The sequence below is a fragment of the Mirounga angustirostris genome, unplaced genomic scaffold, assembly GCF_029215605.1.
Source record: "Mirounga angustirostris isolate CCGP_5_RB_7025 unplaced genomic scaffold, mMirAng1.0.hap1 SCAF_1, whole genome shotgun sequence".
Classification (NCBI taxonomy): domain Eukaryota; kingdom Metazoa; phylum Chordata; class Mammalia; order Carnivora; family Phocidae; genus Mirounga; species Mirounga angustirostris.
This window is the reverse complement of record NW_026991709.1, coordinates 136,535,846-136,553,050: the sequence shown is the minus strand read 5'-3', so window position 1 is coordinate 136,553,050 and position 17,205 is coordinate 136,535,846. Positions and strand designations below refer to the sequence as shown.

Below are 17,205 nucleotides of genomic sequence, written 5' to 3'. Positions count from 1 at the left end.
TTTCATTAATATGGATTAAGAACAGAATAAGTCTGCTACATAAATATTAGAAACTATTTCCAATGCTGCGTTTGGAGTCCATTTTACCTTTCAGGCAAAGCTAACTTACAATCAAGTTCTTTTGGTACTACAATAACAAAAGCCACCAGGAGATAGTCCAAGCCATTTGGATAGTGCCAGAAGTGCCTTACACCCACTCAAATTTAGAACAAAGTGCATAAGCATTTGTTTCAGTGTATTAAGAAATCATCCAAGGCAAAATATCTATTATGAGAACTCTAAAAAATTTCTAAAGGATCTGACAACAATGAAACAGATAGTAAAAGATAATTACTTTGTCCTCTCGTAAAACTTGTCTGTCCCAATGAATGGATAAAGAAGATGTGGTCTACATATACAAAAGAATATTACTCAGCCATCAAAAGGAATGAAATCCTGCCATTTGCAAAGACATGGATGGAACTAGAGGGTATTACGCTAAGAGAAATAAGTCAATCAGAGAAAGACAATTAATCATATGATCTCACTGATATGTGGAATTTAAGAAACAAAACAGAGGAAGAGAGGAAAAAACAAAACAAGATGAAACCAGAGAAGGAGACAAAGACTCTTAATCATAGGAAACAAACTGAGGGTTGCTGCAGGGGAGGGGAGTGGAGGGGTGAGGTAACTGGGTGATGAACATTAAGGAGGGCACATGATATAATAAGCACTGGGTATTATATAAGACTGATGAATCACTGACCTCTACCTCTGAAACTAATAATATATGTTAATTGAATTTAAATTTAAAAAATATATATTGTAAAAAAATAAAATAAAAATGAACCTTCTTTAGTCATTAAATCAAGGATGCATTGTTAGAATTAAAAATTACTATTACTGGGGCACCTGGGTGGTTCAGTCATTAAGCGTCTGCCTTCAGCTCAGGTCATGATCCCAGGGTCCTGGGATTGAGCCCCGCATCGGGCTCCCTGAACAGTGGGAAGCCTGCTTCTCCCTCTCCCACTCCCGCCGCTTATGTTCCCTCTCTCGCTGTGTCTCTCTGTCAAATAAATAAATAAAATCTTAAAAAAAAAATTACTATTACTGTATTTCTGTAAGGTAATAAAATATTTCTTAAAAAAAAAAAAACTTGTCTGTCCCTTCTCCTACCTCAAATCCCAATTATTGGCAAAGTAGGATCATAACACTGTTTAATATCATTTATAAACCAGGCTGTTGCCAGATATTTACTTAAGTGATACACAAGGGCTTGGCCAGGAAGGGCAAATCTTTAATCTTAGATTGGAGAATACGTCAACTCAAAAAGAACTGAGAGAGACTATTCCTATCGTAACAGCCAAACCCTACTCAAGGCGGTTAACTCCCAAGCTCCTACAGTTCTACTTTCCCAGATTCTAGGCCATCTTATCCTGCCGTGGCAGCCTCAGATTAATACCAGTCCCCCTCCTGCAGAACCCCTTACTCACTACTTAGCCACCTGAAGTCCAAAAACTGCTCCATTTGCCTGCTAACTTGAGCCTAATACCGAAATGTCAATTGCTGAAAACAATAAGCAGTTTTGCCACTCCTCAGAAACTTTGTCCTAGCTTCAGGCAAGGATTATCCTCCAGCACTTGCAGTTGAATCTGTCACCTTCTTTCAGTTCACCACTTGGATGCAGGTCTCAGCGCATTCTGCTCTGATGCATTAGGCCACAGAATTTTGCCCTACCTACAGACATGACAGTCATCTTTTCATACTATTGGACCAAAGTTTTAAAATAAATGTCTCAATCAGTGGTCATAAATAAAACAGGCAGTCCACATGTATATATAAAGAGCAACGGTAGTTTCTTTAGTGTACTCTGTCATTTGAAATCTTTAAAACTTTGAATTTTCTTTTAATCCTAAAATGTACTATCTCATAGAATAGTTACTTTAGAAAAACACATCCCCAAAAAACCCACAAATTTTCTTCATTAATCCTTTTTCAATTTCTAAGGATGAAAATAATATTTTTCCAGAACCAAAGGAAAGAAGGGGAAACCATGAGGATCCCAGTTTGTTACACAGTTTGATAGTCTTGAAGGTATGTATACTGACCAAATAATTATTCAAGAAATTTGCATTAGATGATTAACTTAATTTTTATTAGAATTTTATTAACAGTAATATTTTTATTTAACTGTGTCTGAGAAGTGGTGTTTATGAAACAACACGTAATAATCTGGGACCTATCAAACTAATGGATATTAATTTATGTCCCTAAGCCCCATGCCAGGCTCTTATTTCCTCATGTTCTTCGTATGTTGTCCTTTTTGTATAAATTTAAAAGTTATGAGTAAAGAAGAAAATAAAAGCCTCACTTACTAATTCAGATATGGAACTGATAAATAAATAAGCTGCTTTAAATATGTCAATAAACGGTGTAAATCACATACTACATATTCCAAAAGGACAAAAATGAGAGAGAAAATGAGTCACAATCCATAGGTGAAGAGGATAAAGGTGATAAAAATATACTTCATTTGGCTAGGGTCCAGCAGCTGAGAAATACCATTCTAATACTACTTCACATCTGATACCTGAAAATCCCTCTGAAATAAGCAAACAGATTCATTTTTAATTCCTCCAGAGATGAAGCAGGTATTACCTCCTAAAGTCATCCGTTATTTCTCTGGACAGCTCTGACTGAAGATGAAGCCTTTTTATCAAGAAGAAAATGGTTTCCTTCTAATTTAACACAGCAGTGCTAGTTCTACTCCCTATAATCACACAGAGTAAAATTAATCTCTCCCCGATTTTATGGCTCTGAAAACAGTTAAAACACAGCTATGGTGGCTCCCTCACTTCTCCAGACAAAATAACTCCAATACCTTTCCAATGGACTTCATAATCATGGATAAAAATTCTCCATTTTCTTTGTCTGCATTAATTATAACTAAATTTTCTGAGCCCATAAGACATATCCATCCTATCAATGAAATAAGCAACACACTGAACTCTCCGAACTGAATGCTAGTCCCAGCTTTCTCGTTAAACTGCACATGGGAAGTGCCACCTTCTCTCTGGGCTTGAGAGTGCCAGACCATATGCTTTCCAGTTTCAATATATTATGAATCCATCTAAAAACAATAATTTGCAATATTGCTTTTATTTTGTTAAAAAGTTAAAAATAAATATTTACCCAATACTTTATAATATATTCATAAAGACCTTTTACTTAACTATGGGAACTACATGTGATGATCTAAAAATAGCAGTATTTAAAAATCCTTGACACTGAGAATACAATGGTGGCTGGTGGGAAGAAAGGAGAGAAGGGGGACAAGTACTTACATGGTATAATTACATAACCACAAGCACAATTTAAAAAGGTCAAAATTTACCTAAAATGGAAATTAAGCATAAATTTAAGCTTGAGAAATTCTAGTCTTTCTAGAGCTGTGCTGTGTAATACAATAGTTACTCATCACATATGGCTATCTAAATTTAAATTAAGCAAAATTAGAAGTTCATTTACTAAGTGAGATTAGCCACCTTTCAGGTACTAAACAGCCATATATGGCTAGTAGCCACTGTACTGAACAACACAGATACAAAACACTTATATCACAGAAAAAGTTCTACTGGAGCAGTGCTATTCTAGACAGATTCCCCTCTATCTATTTTGCAAATGAAAGACCTGCCTAGCAAAGTCTCAAAACAGTTGGCCTCTAAAGTCAGAAACGCCAAAACTGAAATCCTGATTCTGCCACTTACTTATTATGTGACCTTGGACAAGTTACTTAATCCCTCTAAGCCTTTCTTCCCATTTATAAAGCTAATAGATACTAGGTAGTAGATATCTCAAAGTTAGTCATAAAGATGAAAAGAGATAATGCAGGTAAAGCATTCCGCACACAGCCTCAAACACTGGAAGCATTCAATAGTTGTTAGCTCCCTAGTATAATTATTCACATATAGGTACAATGAACATCAACTAAATGCTAGGATTTGAAATATAGAGACTGAAGAGAGCATTCTCACCCAAGTGGGTAAAATAGATAAAATAGTTGTAACATTTTACAACTCAGGAGAACTGAAAACAGTGCGGTGGGTGTAGAAGTGGAAAGTGCTAGATTCTAGTTGGAGGGAACAGCAGGTGCCAAGGCAGGAACCTTGGCTCTGATGTGCGAGCTATGCCTCTTCTTTTGGTCATTTCACATTATTACTAGGCTTCGTCTTCCATACAGGTCAGAGGGGAGAGAGTCTCTACACTCTATGTATTGGAATAGAAAATGAATTTGAGGGGCACCTGGGGGGCTCAGTCATTAAGCGGCTGCCTTCGGCTCGGGTCATGATCCCAGGGTCCTGGGATCGAACCCCCACGTTGGGCTCCCTGCTCAGCGGGAAACCTGCTTCTCCCTCTCCCACTCCCCCTGCTTGTGTTCCCTCTCTGTCTCTCTCTCTCTCACTCTCTCTGTCAAATAAGTAAATAAATAAATATCTTATACATATCTTTTTTAAAAAAAAGAAAATGAATTTGAGCTTACAGCTTTGCCTAATTCTATTATACATTTTAGCACAATGTACTGCTTTTACACAAATGGGGATTTAGATATACCTTTAAAGCATCCCAGTAAGTCTCTAAACATTCTTAATAAAAAATTCTAAATGAACAAAAAAGTCAAAAAACACACTTTGACAACATAAATTTAAAAATCAAATTTTCCATTGTTCTCAAAATAAAATACACCAACAAAACTATTTTACTTGTTATTTGCAATAACACTTAGTTGATAAAAGATATTTAAGTTCATGAATGTAATAATCACTGTAAAGAAATGCACTGAATGCACTAAAGAATACAGTTTTCAGGACAACTTAAAAGATAAAACAGCAATGTGAATTAAAATATCACATGCTAGAAAGAAAGGATGATAGATAGATAGAAAGATAGAAGATGACACCTTCTATCAAAGTGCTTAAGTAATAAATCTGAAATAATAACCAGCTTAAAACTGGGCAAAATAAAATAATTGATAAAATGTTCTGTTCCTTTTATAAATTATAATCCCAGTGTGATCATTTAACACATGTTTTTTCAGACACATTCTTGTACTGCTCTTAAAACAGCAAAGAATTTTAAAAAAGGAAATAAAATATCAAAGAGCAAGTAATGGGCAGTAAATTCACTTTATCACTCAACATTTTTCTTTATTATGATATAAACATTTTAAAATCTATAGTTAAAGGCAGATATTTTAAAAATTAACATTTTGAAATAAAAAAGTAAAAAAAAAATAAGAAAGTAAAAAAATTTCTGGTGATTTTATGGAGATAGTTATGTCTTCCCCAGCTCAGTTCTGAAGTAAAGTTACATGACAGTAAACAATTACACCTGAAGTAACAGCACCTTAAGGCTCTATGTTGGCTATGCCCCAGGTGAAGTCGGCCTCAAGGTAAAGGCAAAAAGAAAACATACATATATTTTTGGCAGTAAGGAAGGAGAACACCTTTAAAATCATAAAAAGTACAGAGATGAAAATATAAACAAGCTTGAAACTCTTAATGCCAATGGAATATAAGGTAAGACCATGTTTTCTCATTCTCTGTCACACTGTACACGTACTCCAACTCTATGGCTATCCAACCCACAGGTGCTATTCCAAACAATTCTTTAGCTTTTCTAACCATTTAATGCATCTCAAATATTAAAGACTTTTGTCTTCATAAAGTCTATGCAAAACCACTCAACACTGCAGCAATGGAGTCAAGAACTCCTAGGAGTAAATAAAAAATATTCCTCAATTATCTGTACTAAAGAAAGGAAAGAGAATATGAATAATTCAGTGTCCTATATAAAACAGGTCCTCAATGTATATTTAAATTTTATCATGTTAATGACTCCTCAAAAGAGGCATTCCAGCCTTCTGCTAACCAATACACATTGACATCACCTTTCAGTTATTCATAGTGTTTATTTATTAATCATCAGCCTCACTCCAAAAAGACTGATGGGGCTTAAAAAATTTATGTAGTATAAAAGTACAAAATGAAGATACACTTCAAAAACAGTTGGGGGGAAAGAGTAAGAAAATAAAATACAATCAGAGTTGAGATTTCTACACAAAACACAGTTAACTACTAAAGTCAAAAAGTAAAGAAGGCTATTAGCTTCTGGGCAACCAAAGTAAAGAGGAAAGCATCAATCTTAAGATTTGCAGAAGCCACAGATATTGCCAGTTTCTGCCAAGGGTATCATCATTCCCTTAGTCTTGGTTCTCCAAACATCTATATGTCTTATCTCTCAATTAGTTTTAGCCAATTTTTAGGATTAGGAACTATACCAGGATATCTTATTGTAGCCTACACTTGCCCTCGCACAGACCTAATATTAAGCCCTCAATAAATACTAAAATAAACTGTAGGGGAAGGTGACCTAGAATCAGGCTAACTGGGAAAAACCAATTTGGCATTAAAAGTGCAGACATCTGCAAACACTGAGTTAAGAACTGTCAAATGTAAAGAAATTCTTTACCTGAAAAAGTGCCAGTAATAATAATACTAACACTAAGATATGTATACCCACAAACACACACACAAGGGAGAGTGGTAGAAATCACTCTACTCAAAAAATTCCTTTTCAAAATGTTTTAGCAAAAAACTATCTCATGGAATTCAGAAATATAAATCAAACATAATACAAATGATATTTTGGATTGCTTTGCATGTTGATTTTTTTTTTCTTTACTGAGCCATAAATGACTAGCCACAAATGTAATTTTAAATGTATTTTTCTACCTAGTCATACACGTAAAATAATAAAGGATGAAAGAGTAGAAAACCTGGATTTATATCCAAATCAACCAGTTGTGCAATTCTGAGCAAGTTACTTAACCCCAGGATTCTCACAGAGTAATTGACAAGACTAAATGACAATAATATATGAAAATCCTTGAAAAGCTAAAAATGCCATAAAATATATTACCACAATAACCAAAAGGAAAACAATTACTGGCAATAATTGGATTTTTGTACTGGAGGTTCTTTACAGAGTTCATTCCTATATAAACGCTATCCCCAATTTCTATTTCAATGCCTTCCCATTCTGTCATATAGTTTTGAAAAATGTTAACCCACACAAACACATTTTCCCTACATACTGCTTCAGTTACTATGAACTGGAAAATACAATTTCCACTATTAAATGGTTCTCATCAACAGTAGGTGAGACAGTGGTTAGATTTATGTCCAGTCATGGCCTCTCCTATATTGGGAACACCTTAGATAATGAATGAAGACAATGAAAAATAAATCTGAGAACTTCAAGTTTCTGATTCAAAACTTACTGCAAAGCTACAATAATCAAGATTCTGTGTCAATAAAAAGAAAAGAAAGACTATATGGTACTGGCAGGCATAAGTATAGGCATACAGATCAATGGAATAAAATTTAGAGCTCAGAAATAAACCTTCACATTTATAATTCATTGATTTTTCAACAAAGATGTCAAGACTATTCAGTGGTGTTTTCAGCAGATGGTGCTGACATAACTGGGTATCCAGACACACAAAAAATGAATGTGGACCTTTACCTCACGCCATATACAAAATGGATCAGGATCAAAATAAAAATTTTAGCTAAAACTAAAAAACCCTGAGAAGAAAACTATAAGTGTACATCTTTGTAGTACTGGATTAGGCAATGGTTTCTTAGAAGTAACACCACACACACAACAAAAAGAAAAAAACAGGTAAATTAGACTACAACGAAATTTAAACTTTCGCTTCAAAGATCACTATTAAGAAAGTAAAAAAAAAAAACCCACCCACAGATAAGGAGAAAATATTTGCAAATCACATACCTATACAGGACTTGTATCCAAAATAAATAAAGAACACTTACAACTCAGCAATAAAGACAAATAACTCAATTTAAAAATGGACAAAAGATTTGAGTAGACGTTTCTCCAAAGAAGATATAAAAGTGGCCAAAAAGCATATGAAAAGATGGTCAACATCATCAGTATATTCATCAAGATAATGCAAATCAAAACTACAATGACATATCACTCCATACCTACTAAGATGGTTATCGTCAAAAAGACAGACAAGAACAACTGCCAAGGTTGTGGAGAAACTGGAATTCTCAAACACTGCTGGTAGGAAGGTAAAATGGTACAGCCACTTTGTAATAAGTCTGGCAGTTCCTCAAAACGTTAAACATAGTTACTCTATGACTCAACAATTCGTATAAATCCCCCAAAATGAAAACATATGTCCACACAAAATCTTGTACACGAATGTTCACAGCAGCATTATTCATAACAGCCAAAAAGTGGAAACAATCCAAATGTGCATCAACTGATGAATGGATAAATAAAATATAGTATATCCACACAATGGAATATTATTCAGAGACAAAAAGATAAAAGTACTGATGCACACTACAACATGGATGAACCTTGAAAACATTATGCTTCATGAAAGAAGCTAGTCATAAAAGACTACATTTTATATGATTCCACTAATACAAAATGTCCAGAACAGGCAAATCTATAAGAGACAGAACAAACGGATACCTAGGGCTTGAAGTTGAGAGTGCTGGGAGGAAATGGGGAAGGAGTGACTGTTAAAAGGTTTGATGTATCTTTTTGGGGTGATCAAAATGTTGTAAAATTGACTGTGATGGTTAGACAACTCTGTGAATATAGTTACACAACTCCATGAATATAGTAAAAGCCACTGAATTTTACGCTTTAAATTACATCTCAATAAAGCCAATTAGTTTTTTTTTTTTAAAGTAAAGCAGAGTCTGTGTTCAATGAGTAGATCATTGAAACATAGCAATAAAAAGTGAAAACTGCTCTTATAACTGAACTACATCCTCTTTTTTTAGTATTTCCTCCTTACACTTCTCAATTACTAAATCAAAAATCAAAAGCCAAATGAGTCATTTTATCATAGTCTCTACTTCCAAAAAGGAGTAAGGATCTCTGTCATTTCCATTCTCATGCAGTTAATACAAACTTGGACACAGATCATGACACAATTTGCATTTAGTTTCCCTACAATATAAAAGAACAAGTTACCCTTTGGATGACAAAAGTTTTAATTTTAATTTGGAGATTTTTCTAGCTAACTCCCAGTTTCCCACTAGCATCAAGGAAAGGGAAATGAACATATCAGCACATTTACAGATTCAAGGTCTGTGCTTTTGACAATTTGTGAAGAATCGTGATAGTCACGACATACAGTCATTTACAAGCGGCAGCAATTTTACCTATTAGGGCTCTGTAAGGATGTAACATGAATTTTCCTGGCTCCATCCAGCTAAGCTGGTGTGCAAGGAACTGAAATAGTAAGCAATTCTAGACCAGTAACTCCAACTCAGCTGGCAATACGAAAACATTTACTGATCAGAAGAGAGCCTTTGCAAATGTCATGGGTCAATTATGTTATCCACCATAAGAGTTGAAACCAAGCAAAATATATTCTACTACTTACAGGAAATATTCTAAATATACAACCAATTTCACCCAAACTATATATAATTTTCTATGCCAATGGCCCTACAGACCCTATGATTTTACGAACAGAAACTTTTTTCTTAGGTGTATCATAAAGTTTTGTTTTTAAACATTAACTCAGGCTTTAATTGGAAAAAACCCAAAGATAACTGAATCCAGTTTTTAAAAAACTGTATTATTGCATTTTTACCTTAAAGACAACAGAAAAAGTGAAAATTGAAAGATATATACGCATGTTTCCCATAAGAAGAAATAATTCAACCTATTATCAAAGTTTTTTTTGGATGCTTTAAAAATATTTAGATTCAAGAAAAAAAAATTTAGATTCATTCAAAACCTGTAAGAAAAAATTAATACCACAGCAGTCCCCCTAAAAATCCCTTACATAAACATATCCATCTACACTGAATGATATAATCCAGAAAGACTTTATAGTCTCACCATGTCTAAATGACAGACTCACAGAATACTTACACACATACTAGTTCCTCCCATATAATTCCAAGAATTGCTTAACCGGGCATCACATAAGAGATGCACCAAAATTCAGAGATGCCATCTCTAACCTGACAAATACACACAACTGGCCTGTACTAGTCTGTTAAGTTTCCAGAAAGTAAGAGTAAACCACACTCTAAGTGGAATGTGACACACAACCATCCCCAATGAGACAATAACAGATAAAATACCTGTTCCAATCTGTCTAAACAGGTAAACCCATAGATGTTCCCTCATACATAATCTTATCTGTGATAGTGAGCTAACAACTACCCAGGCAACCAAAAGGCAGGATTTAGAGAGGGCTGTGTGCTGGTAAAGGTAATAACAAAGAGAGTACTAGGGGAATGTGATTTTGACTCCCTCTACTAGGCAGATAACTTTAATTTAGTATATTTCTATAAATTAACTCATTAATTTCTATAAATTAAGTCATTAGGACACAGATGAAGGCAGCACAGAACTTTTAAAAATCAACCACAAAAGCACTATTAACTTTGTGCCAAAAATAAGTCAAACAAAAATTACGCTCTAACTTCTCTTCCTGAAGATAGTAACCGCATTCCCACTGAAATAAAGATGGGCAGATTTACTATAAACCACAATCAAATATTTGACACCAAACAATCCAAAGGCCACAGTAATCCACTTAACAATCACACTGACATCTATATTAAGTAGCGCAAGTACATAGGACTTGTAGAACTAATCACCACTTCCCAATCAGCCACAACATAGAGGATCCTTTGCTTGCCAAAGGGGAGCACCACATACATGAAGGTGGATATAATCTTTATCTCTGCCTCATCCGGTTCAATCAACTATTCTGGGATCAAGAAAAGGAGCCAAAGCCACTGAATCACAAACCTGGCTTCTAAAGCAAACTTGTTAACTATCCAATCTTCATATCATTAAATGAATTTCCTTGCAAATTCCCACAAGCAGGCAAATTAACCAAAGTAGATATCTTTCTACAATGTTATATATCAATTATATCTCAAAAAAACTGGGGAAAAAAACAACAAAGTAGGTATCTTTGCTAAAACTTACCAAAGGGCTTATTATGTGTCACATCCACGTTTTAAAAGCGCTTCATTTATAAAGAGTTTACATGACCAGTAATGATACCATTAACTGTGGCTTAATGAAAAAGTAAAACTCCAAATTTCAGACATTATAAACTTTTCTTTTTAACTTTAAATAGAATTGGTTTAATTATTTTAGTTTATTTAAATAATTGCCATTATGTAATTCCTTTCCTCACACTTGTTTTCATGCATGTTTATAATACCCTGGTTTAATCAAGCTAAATTATTATCCGTAATAAGTTAAAACTAAATTAAACTAATGTATTAGAAAATAATACATCTTATAACGAAGTTGCAGTCTAACCATCACATAATATTGTACGTGGATTTCATTTATTAAAAATGAGCCTTAAACAAGCTCATTAAAACAAAGTAGTTTATTTTGCCAGTAATTTGTTGTCAAAATTTAAGCAAATAAGTATATAAACTAAGTTCATATATTTACCAATTTAGTTGTAAAAAGATTACAAAAATAATATATGTGGTTAAACTACTTTTTAAAAAAAGATTCAAACCATTAAAATGAATACTGTCACAAGAAACAAGAGATTTTAGGTTTCATTCAAACTGGAGTTTTTCCACAATCAATTCATTTCCAAGAATTGGTGACCAAAGCGACCAATGATTTGCCATCTGAAAATGTCTTTGATGTAACAGTCTTAAGTGTGATAAAAAGTCTTTCTGTTAAACAGTTTTACTTAACAAAGAAATATTTGTTCTATTTGAATAAAACATTCTTTGATTATTATTGCAAGGGTATATACTGTAGATGACTCTCATGTAAAGAACATTAGATTTACCACAAACATAAAAAGCCTTATTAGAACTTTTCCTACACAAGTTTCCAACTAGCCAAGTATCAAATAGCCATGTGCAAAATTCTCACTTTCATTAATATGTAGAGTTGCTATCTTTGCTTTCACATAAAAATAAGATCAGTAAAATCAGAAATCATACCAAACAATAAATTCTACCTTCATTCAATATTAGCAACATATTCCTGTAATCTGCCCTCTCACCTTCAATCCACAAGACTACCAATTTAAACTATGGAAACGCCATGATGGCCTGGTTCCAACACTGACCTCATATCAAAACAGAAAGAAATGTTTTATATGAGACCAACAGCCAATCTTCCAACTATTGCATCAGACCCAAGATCTAGTATAAGGCAGGAGGTCATTTTTCTCTTCTTCCTCTATCTACCTGTATATCATTAATCATTTCCAGGCAAGCACTATTACTTCTTATAAATAACCTCTGACCAGAAAATTGAAGAATGCGGTCATAAAGGAGAGAGTTTTAAATTTAACATCATTGCCTCAAATCACCCATTCTTACTTATAGCCGAGAAATAATGTAAACCATGAAAAAACAGTTCACTGTTCCAGTACTTTTAAAAATCAATTTCCAACAAGGTAACAAGTGAATTATCAAATAGCAAATATTTTAGCCACACTATTATTCTACCATTAAAGAAATCATTTAAGGCCCCAACACCTATTCCACTGAAAAATAATTGTATTTGTTACTCTATAATTTCATTATCTTACTGTTATTGCATTACTCTGTTTGGCAACCCCACTATACCTCTACAAACAGACTTGATAAGTATTCCATTTCTGCACAGAAACAATAGCCGTCCTCCACAGTCATTTAAATTCAAACTACAATATATTTTACTAATCAAATTACAACAGTTGTACATCAGACCAATGGTTCAATTATACCTTGCGCAAAAGATACAAATAAATAAAAATCCGTAAGTACTTACCTACAGTTGGGAGGAGGGTCCAACGTAATCTCTGCAAGTTCCTTTTGAATTCTTTAAAATAAAGACAAAGTTATGTTAAAATGTCTTCACTGTCTTAGTAGTTCACTAAAATGTTATACTTTTACACAAGTATTTCCCATTTGTATTTTTTTTGAAATAGTAATACCAAATAAATCATCATATATAATAATAACCAAGCCATTACTTCTGCCTTGATTTTGGCAATGCACCTACAAAGGGTAAAAAGATTGCCCATTATCAGTACATGCAGCCTGTAGAAATAACATTAAAAACTTCATCTAACCAGGACACCTGGGTGGCTCAGTCGGTTAACATTCGAACTCTTGGCTCAAGTCATGATCTCAGGGTTGTGAGCTCAAGCCCCATGCCCAGCTCTGTGCTCAGCAGGGAGTCTGCTTCTCTCTCTCTCCCTCTGCCCCTCCGCACTGCTTGCCCACGTTCTCTCTCTCTCTCAAATAAATAAATCTTTTAAAAAACACTTCTCTGAACCACTGATAATAACCAAAATTTCTAGTGTAAATTAGATACCTTTGTCACATTATTTATGGATCATTCCAACTTCTGATTTGCACTAGAACACCTCCACATAAGACAGAAAGATGATTATTAAGTTGAATCCAAGCATTCTGAGTAATCCAATCAACTGGTGAAGAAAGAATTATCAGGATCTCATTCCAACACCTGAAACTGCTACCCAAATATACATGGTATTCCTCCCTGAAGCCTCTAGGTTGGAGCAGATTGAGACTTTCCAATCTGACACTATTCCTTTTGCAAGAACTATCCTAATAATATGTGGATAATCATCTTAATGTCATTGCATTGCAAAAAGAACTTTTTTAAAAATCTCCTTTTGTCCTCGTGTTATTTTTTTATTTTTTTACTTTGACTTTTAACTGCACCCAACCCCTTATATACATATACAAAGGCTACATTGTTTTATGAGACTAAGCAATCTCTTAACTATCATTCATGCATTATTAAACACAGGATTTGTTAAAGCAAATACAAAAAAAATCCTCAAAACCACTTCTCCTTTGCTTTTTAAATATGAAGATTTGCTAACTGGACACCTGCTATCTGGTAATTATTGTGATGGTAAATGGATGACAGGTGACTAAAGTACCTTAAAAAGGGCGCCTGGGTGGCTCAGTTGTTAAGCAACTGCCTTCGGCTCAGGTCATGGTCCCAGGGTCCTGGGATCGAGTCCCATATCAGACTCTCTCCTCTGCGGGAAGCCTGCTTCTCCCTCTCCCACTCCCCCTGCTTGTGTTCCCTCTCTCACTGTGTCTCTCTCTGTCAAATAAATAAATAAAATCTTTAAAAATAAAAAAATAAAAAAATAAAGTACCTTAAAAAATAAGAACCTGAACAAAAACATTTACTCAAACAATTTCATTCCACATCTTTTTCAATACAACGAACAAAAATACAGAAATAGACATGACTCCTCCAAGAGGATTGGCTTCAATTTCCTAAAGGAACTGAATTCTACTAACATAATTTTCACTTTTCTAAGCCATGTGATTCAAGGTTGGGGACGCATTACGAAGCTGAGCAAGACTAATAAGTTCAAAACCAAAAAAACTTTTATTTTAATTCTGCTATACCATTAATTGAGAGTTCTTGATAAAGACTGCTCACATCTGCATCCTCTCCCTCAGCCTCAATTTTCTTCCTATAAAATGAAGAGGTTTATTCCCCATCCTATAAAATGAAGAGGTTAACTAGGATTTGTTTTATCTTTAAAATATGATTCCTTCTAATACGGACTCTGTGATGTGTTCACATGCACATAAAGTATATACAGCCCAGGGCCGACTGGGTAGCTCAGTCAGTTAAATGTCAGACTCTTGGTTTCGGCTCAGGTCATGATCTCATGGGTCTTGGGATCAAGCCTGTGTAGGGCTCCATGCTCGGTGGGGAGTCTGCTTCAAGATTCTTTCCTGCTGCCCCTCCCCCCAACCGCACACGGGGTAAGGTATATGGTCTCTCTCTCTCTCAAATAAATAGATCTTTTTTAAAAAGTATATACAGCCCATAATTAAATGGGAAATCTCAAAGATCTGATACTGGTAAACACCCTTTATGAATTTCATACAGAAGTCTAAAACAGGTACTTCAAAACTAACCGAGTAAGTCAGATTAATGATAGCAAACTGAGCACACACACATTCACCTCCCCCTCCTTCAAGATCCTACTTGGGGCAGGCAGGAAGGAGCAGGGAGGCAAAATACTGAAAGTGCAAAAGGGAATAAACAGCAAAGAGAAGTAAATAAGAATTTCAGCGTACTTCTGGAAGACAAAGCAGACAGGTGTAAATTAAACAGGTTGAGACAGACAAGAGGGGACTGCAGAGTGCTTAAGAATACAATAAAGACACATTATTAAAGGGTGGTGGGGAGAAAAAGACAACCAGAAATCCCAGAAGAAAAACACCTGTGTAAGAAAACCATAGACCAAATATGAAAGAAACTAAAATGTAAAACTTTTTAAATCAAGTAGCAAATGTTAAGGGGAAAAAAAGAGAGATTTGATCTATTTGGCCTAATGTTATGACTCGTTGGGTATCCTAGAGATCAAGACTTGTAGGAAATCTAATCCTAAAATTCTGTTTGATCTGGCACTGAATATTTAGTTATAGTAAATGCACTGGCAATTTATTGGTCGTTTACTTACTGACAACACAAAGAAGATGCATTGTAGTTGTGCTATGCAATGTAAATATTACTAACCTTCAAGGTGTAAAATTAAGTGTACCTAACTGAAACCAGTTTGAGAAGATGGAGGCAGAATGAAGGTATTAACATCCCCATTTTACAAAGTAGGGAACCAAGAAATACTGTTGAAAATTGAAAGAATAAGGGGACGCCTGGGTGGCTCAGTCGTTAAGCATCTGCCTTCAGCTCAGGTCATGATCCCAGGGCCCTGGGATCGAGCCCTGCATCAGGCTACCTGCTCGGCGGGAAGCCTGCTTCTCCCTCTCCCACTCCCCCTGCTTGTGTTCCCTCTCTGGCTGTGTCTCTCTGTCAAATAAATAAAATCTTTGAAAAGAAGAAGAAAGAAAAAAATTGAAAGAATAAGAAATAGTGGCTTAAATATATTATTTAGTTATGAAAGACAACCACTACTCTTTTTTTAATGTAACTATCATTAACTGGGAGGAGGGAAACAGAAGGAAGAGTAGGTAAACAAGCTACATCCTCAAATTTCATAGCAGAGAGTCAAAAGATATTATTTAACAATTCAACAAAAATAGGGTGCCTGGGTGGCTCAGTCGTTAAGTGTCTGCCTTCAGCTCAGGTCATGATTCCAGGGTCCTGGGATCGAGCCCCGCATCGGGCTCCCTGCTCCGCGGGAAGCCTGCTTCTCCCTCTCCCACTCCCCCTGCTTGTGTTCCTGCTCTCGCTCGCTCTCTCTGTCAAATAAATAAAATCTTCAAAAACAAAAACAATTCAACAAATAGATGTAAGTACTGTATATAATTTAGAGTTATGCAGAAACACCAACAGAAGGACTAAAATCAGAGATGGGTAAAAGAGTTTGCTTCAAGGGAATAAAACTGGGATAGGGAAGGTATGTGGACAGAAAAATGTTGCTTTCCATTAAAAATGTCTCTGTAGTGCTTAATTAGTTACTAGAAACATGAACGACATCTATGAATTAATTGTTTTTAAACCAAGAGGACCAAAAAAATAGCCATTCAAAAGAGCAAGCTTAAACTGTCAAAGAAAGCTTTTTAAAAGAATTTCTTTGGGATTTTCAAATAACTCATCTTGCTCCATGCTTACACTGTCCCTTTTGGTTTAAAAAATTGATAAATCAGAGGCAGCTCAGTAGGTTAAGCATCAGACTCCTGATCTCAGCTCACGTCTCGATCTCACAGTCATGAGTTTGGCTCTACATTGGGGTCCAAGCTGGGCGCGGAGCCTACTTTAAAAAAAAATCAATATTCATAATTTTCTATTAAATGATTCTATAATGGAACTTGAACCCCTCTGGATGTCTATAATTCCAGATCTAATTATTCAGTATAAAAACCAATTTATTGATAAACTTGACAACTCTAAGCAGTGAGTCAGTATATTAAAACGTATTTTGTGCCACACCTAAGAATGGTTATATTTCTCGACAGAAAAGATTATATTAAGAATTGCTATTTAAACAGTTGCAAGATGTCCCGCTGCTTTTAACGACAGCAATTCAATTCTTTCTCAAAAGTTGTGATCATGGTATGTATTAAGTTTCTCAGTCTTGACATGTGGGGTAAGGAAGGTAGCTATTTCAGGCACTGTCTCTTAGGGTGAGGAAAAATGAAAAAGTAT

General features: G+C 34.9%; 1 protein-coding gene across 1 annotated transcript in view; it reads right to left on the bottom strand.

The window, feature by feature from the left end:
• The window catches only part of UBE2E2 (ubiquitin conjugating enzyme E2 E2), a 373,034-nt gene that overhangs the window by 343,416 nt on the left and 12,413 nt on the right, over positions 1-17,205 (bottom strand). The window contains exon 3 of the mRNA XM_045903879.3: positions 12,859-12,909. Within this exon, the coding sequence (XP_045759835.1) occupies positions 12,859-12,909 (51 nt within the window). The remainder of the gene's footprint in view (positions 1-12,858; positions 12,910-17,205) is intronic.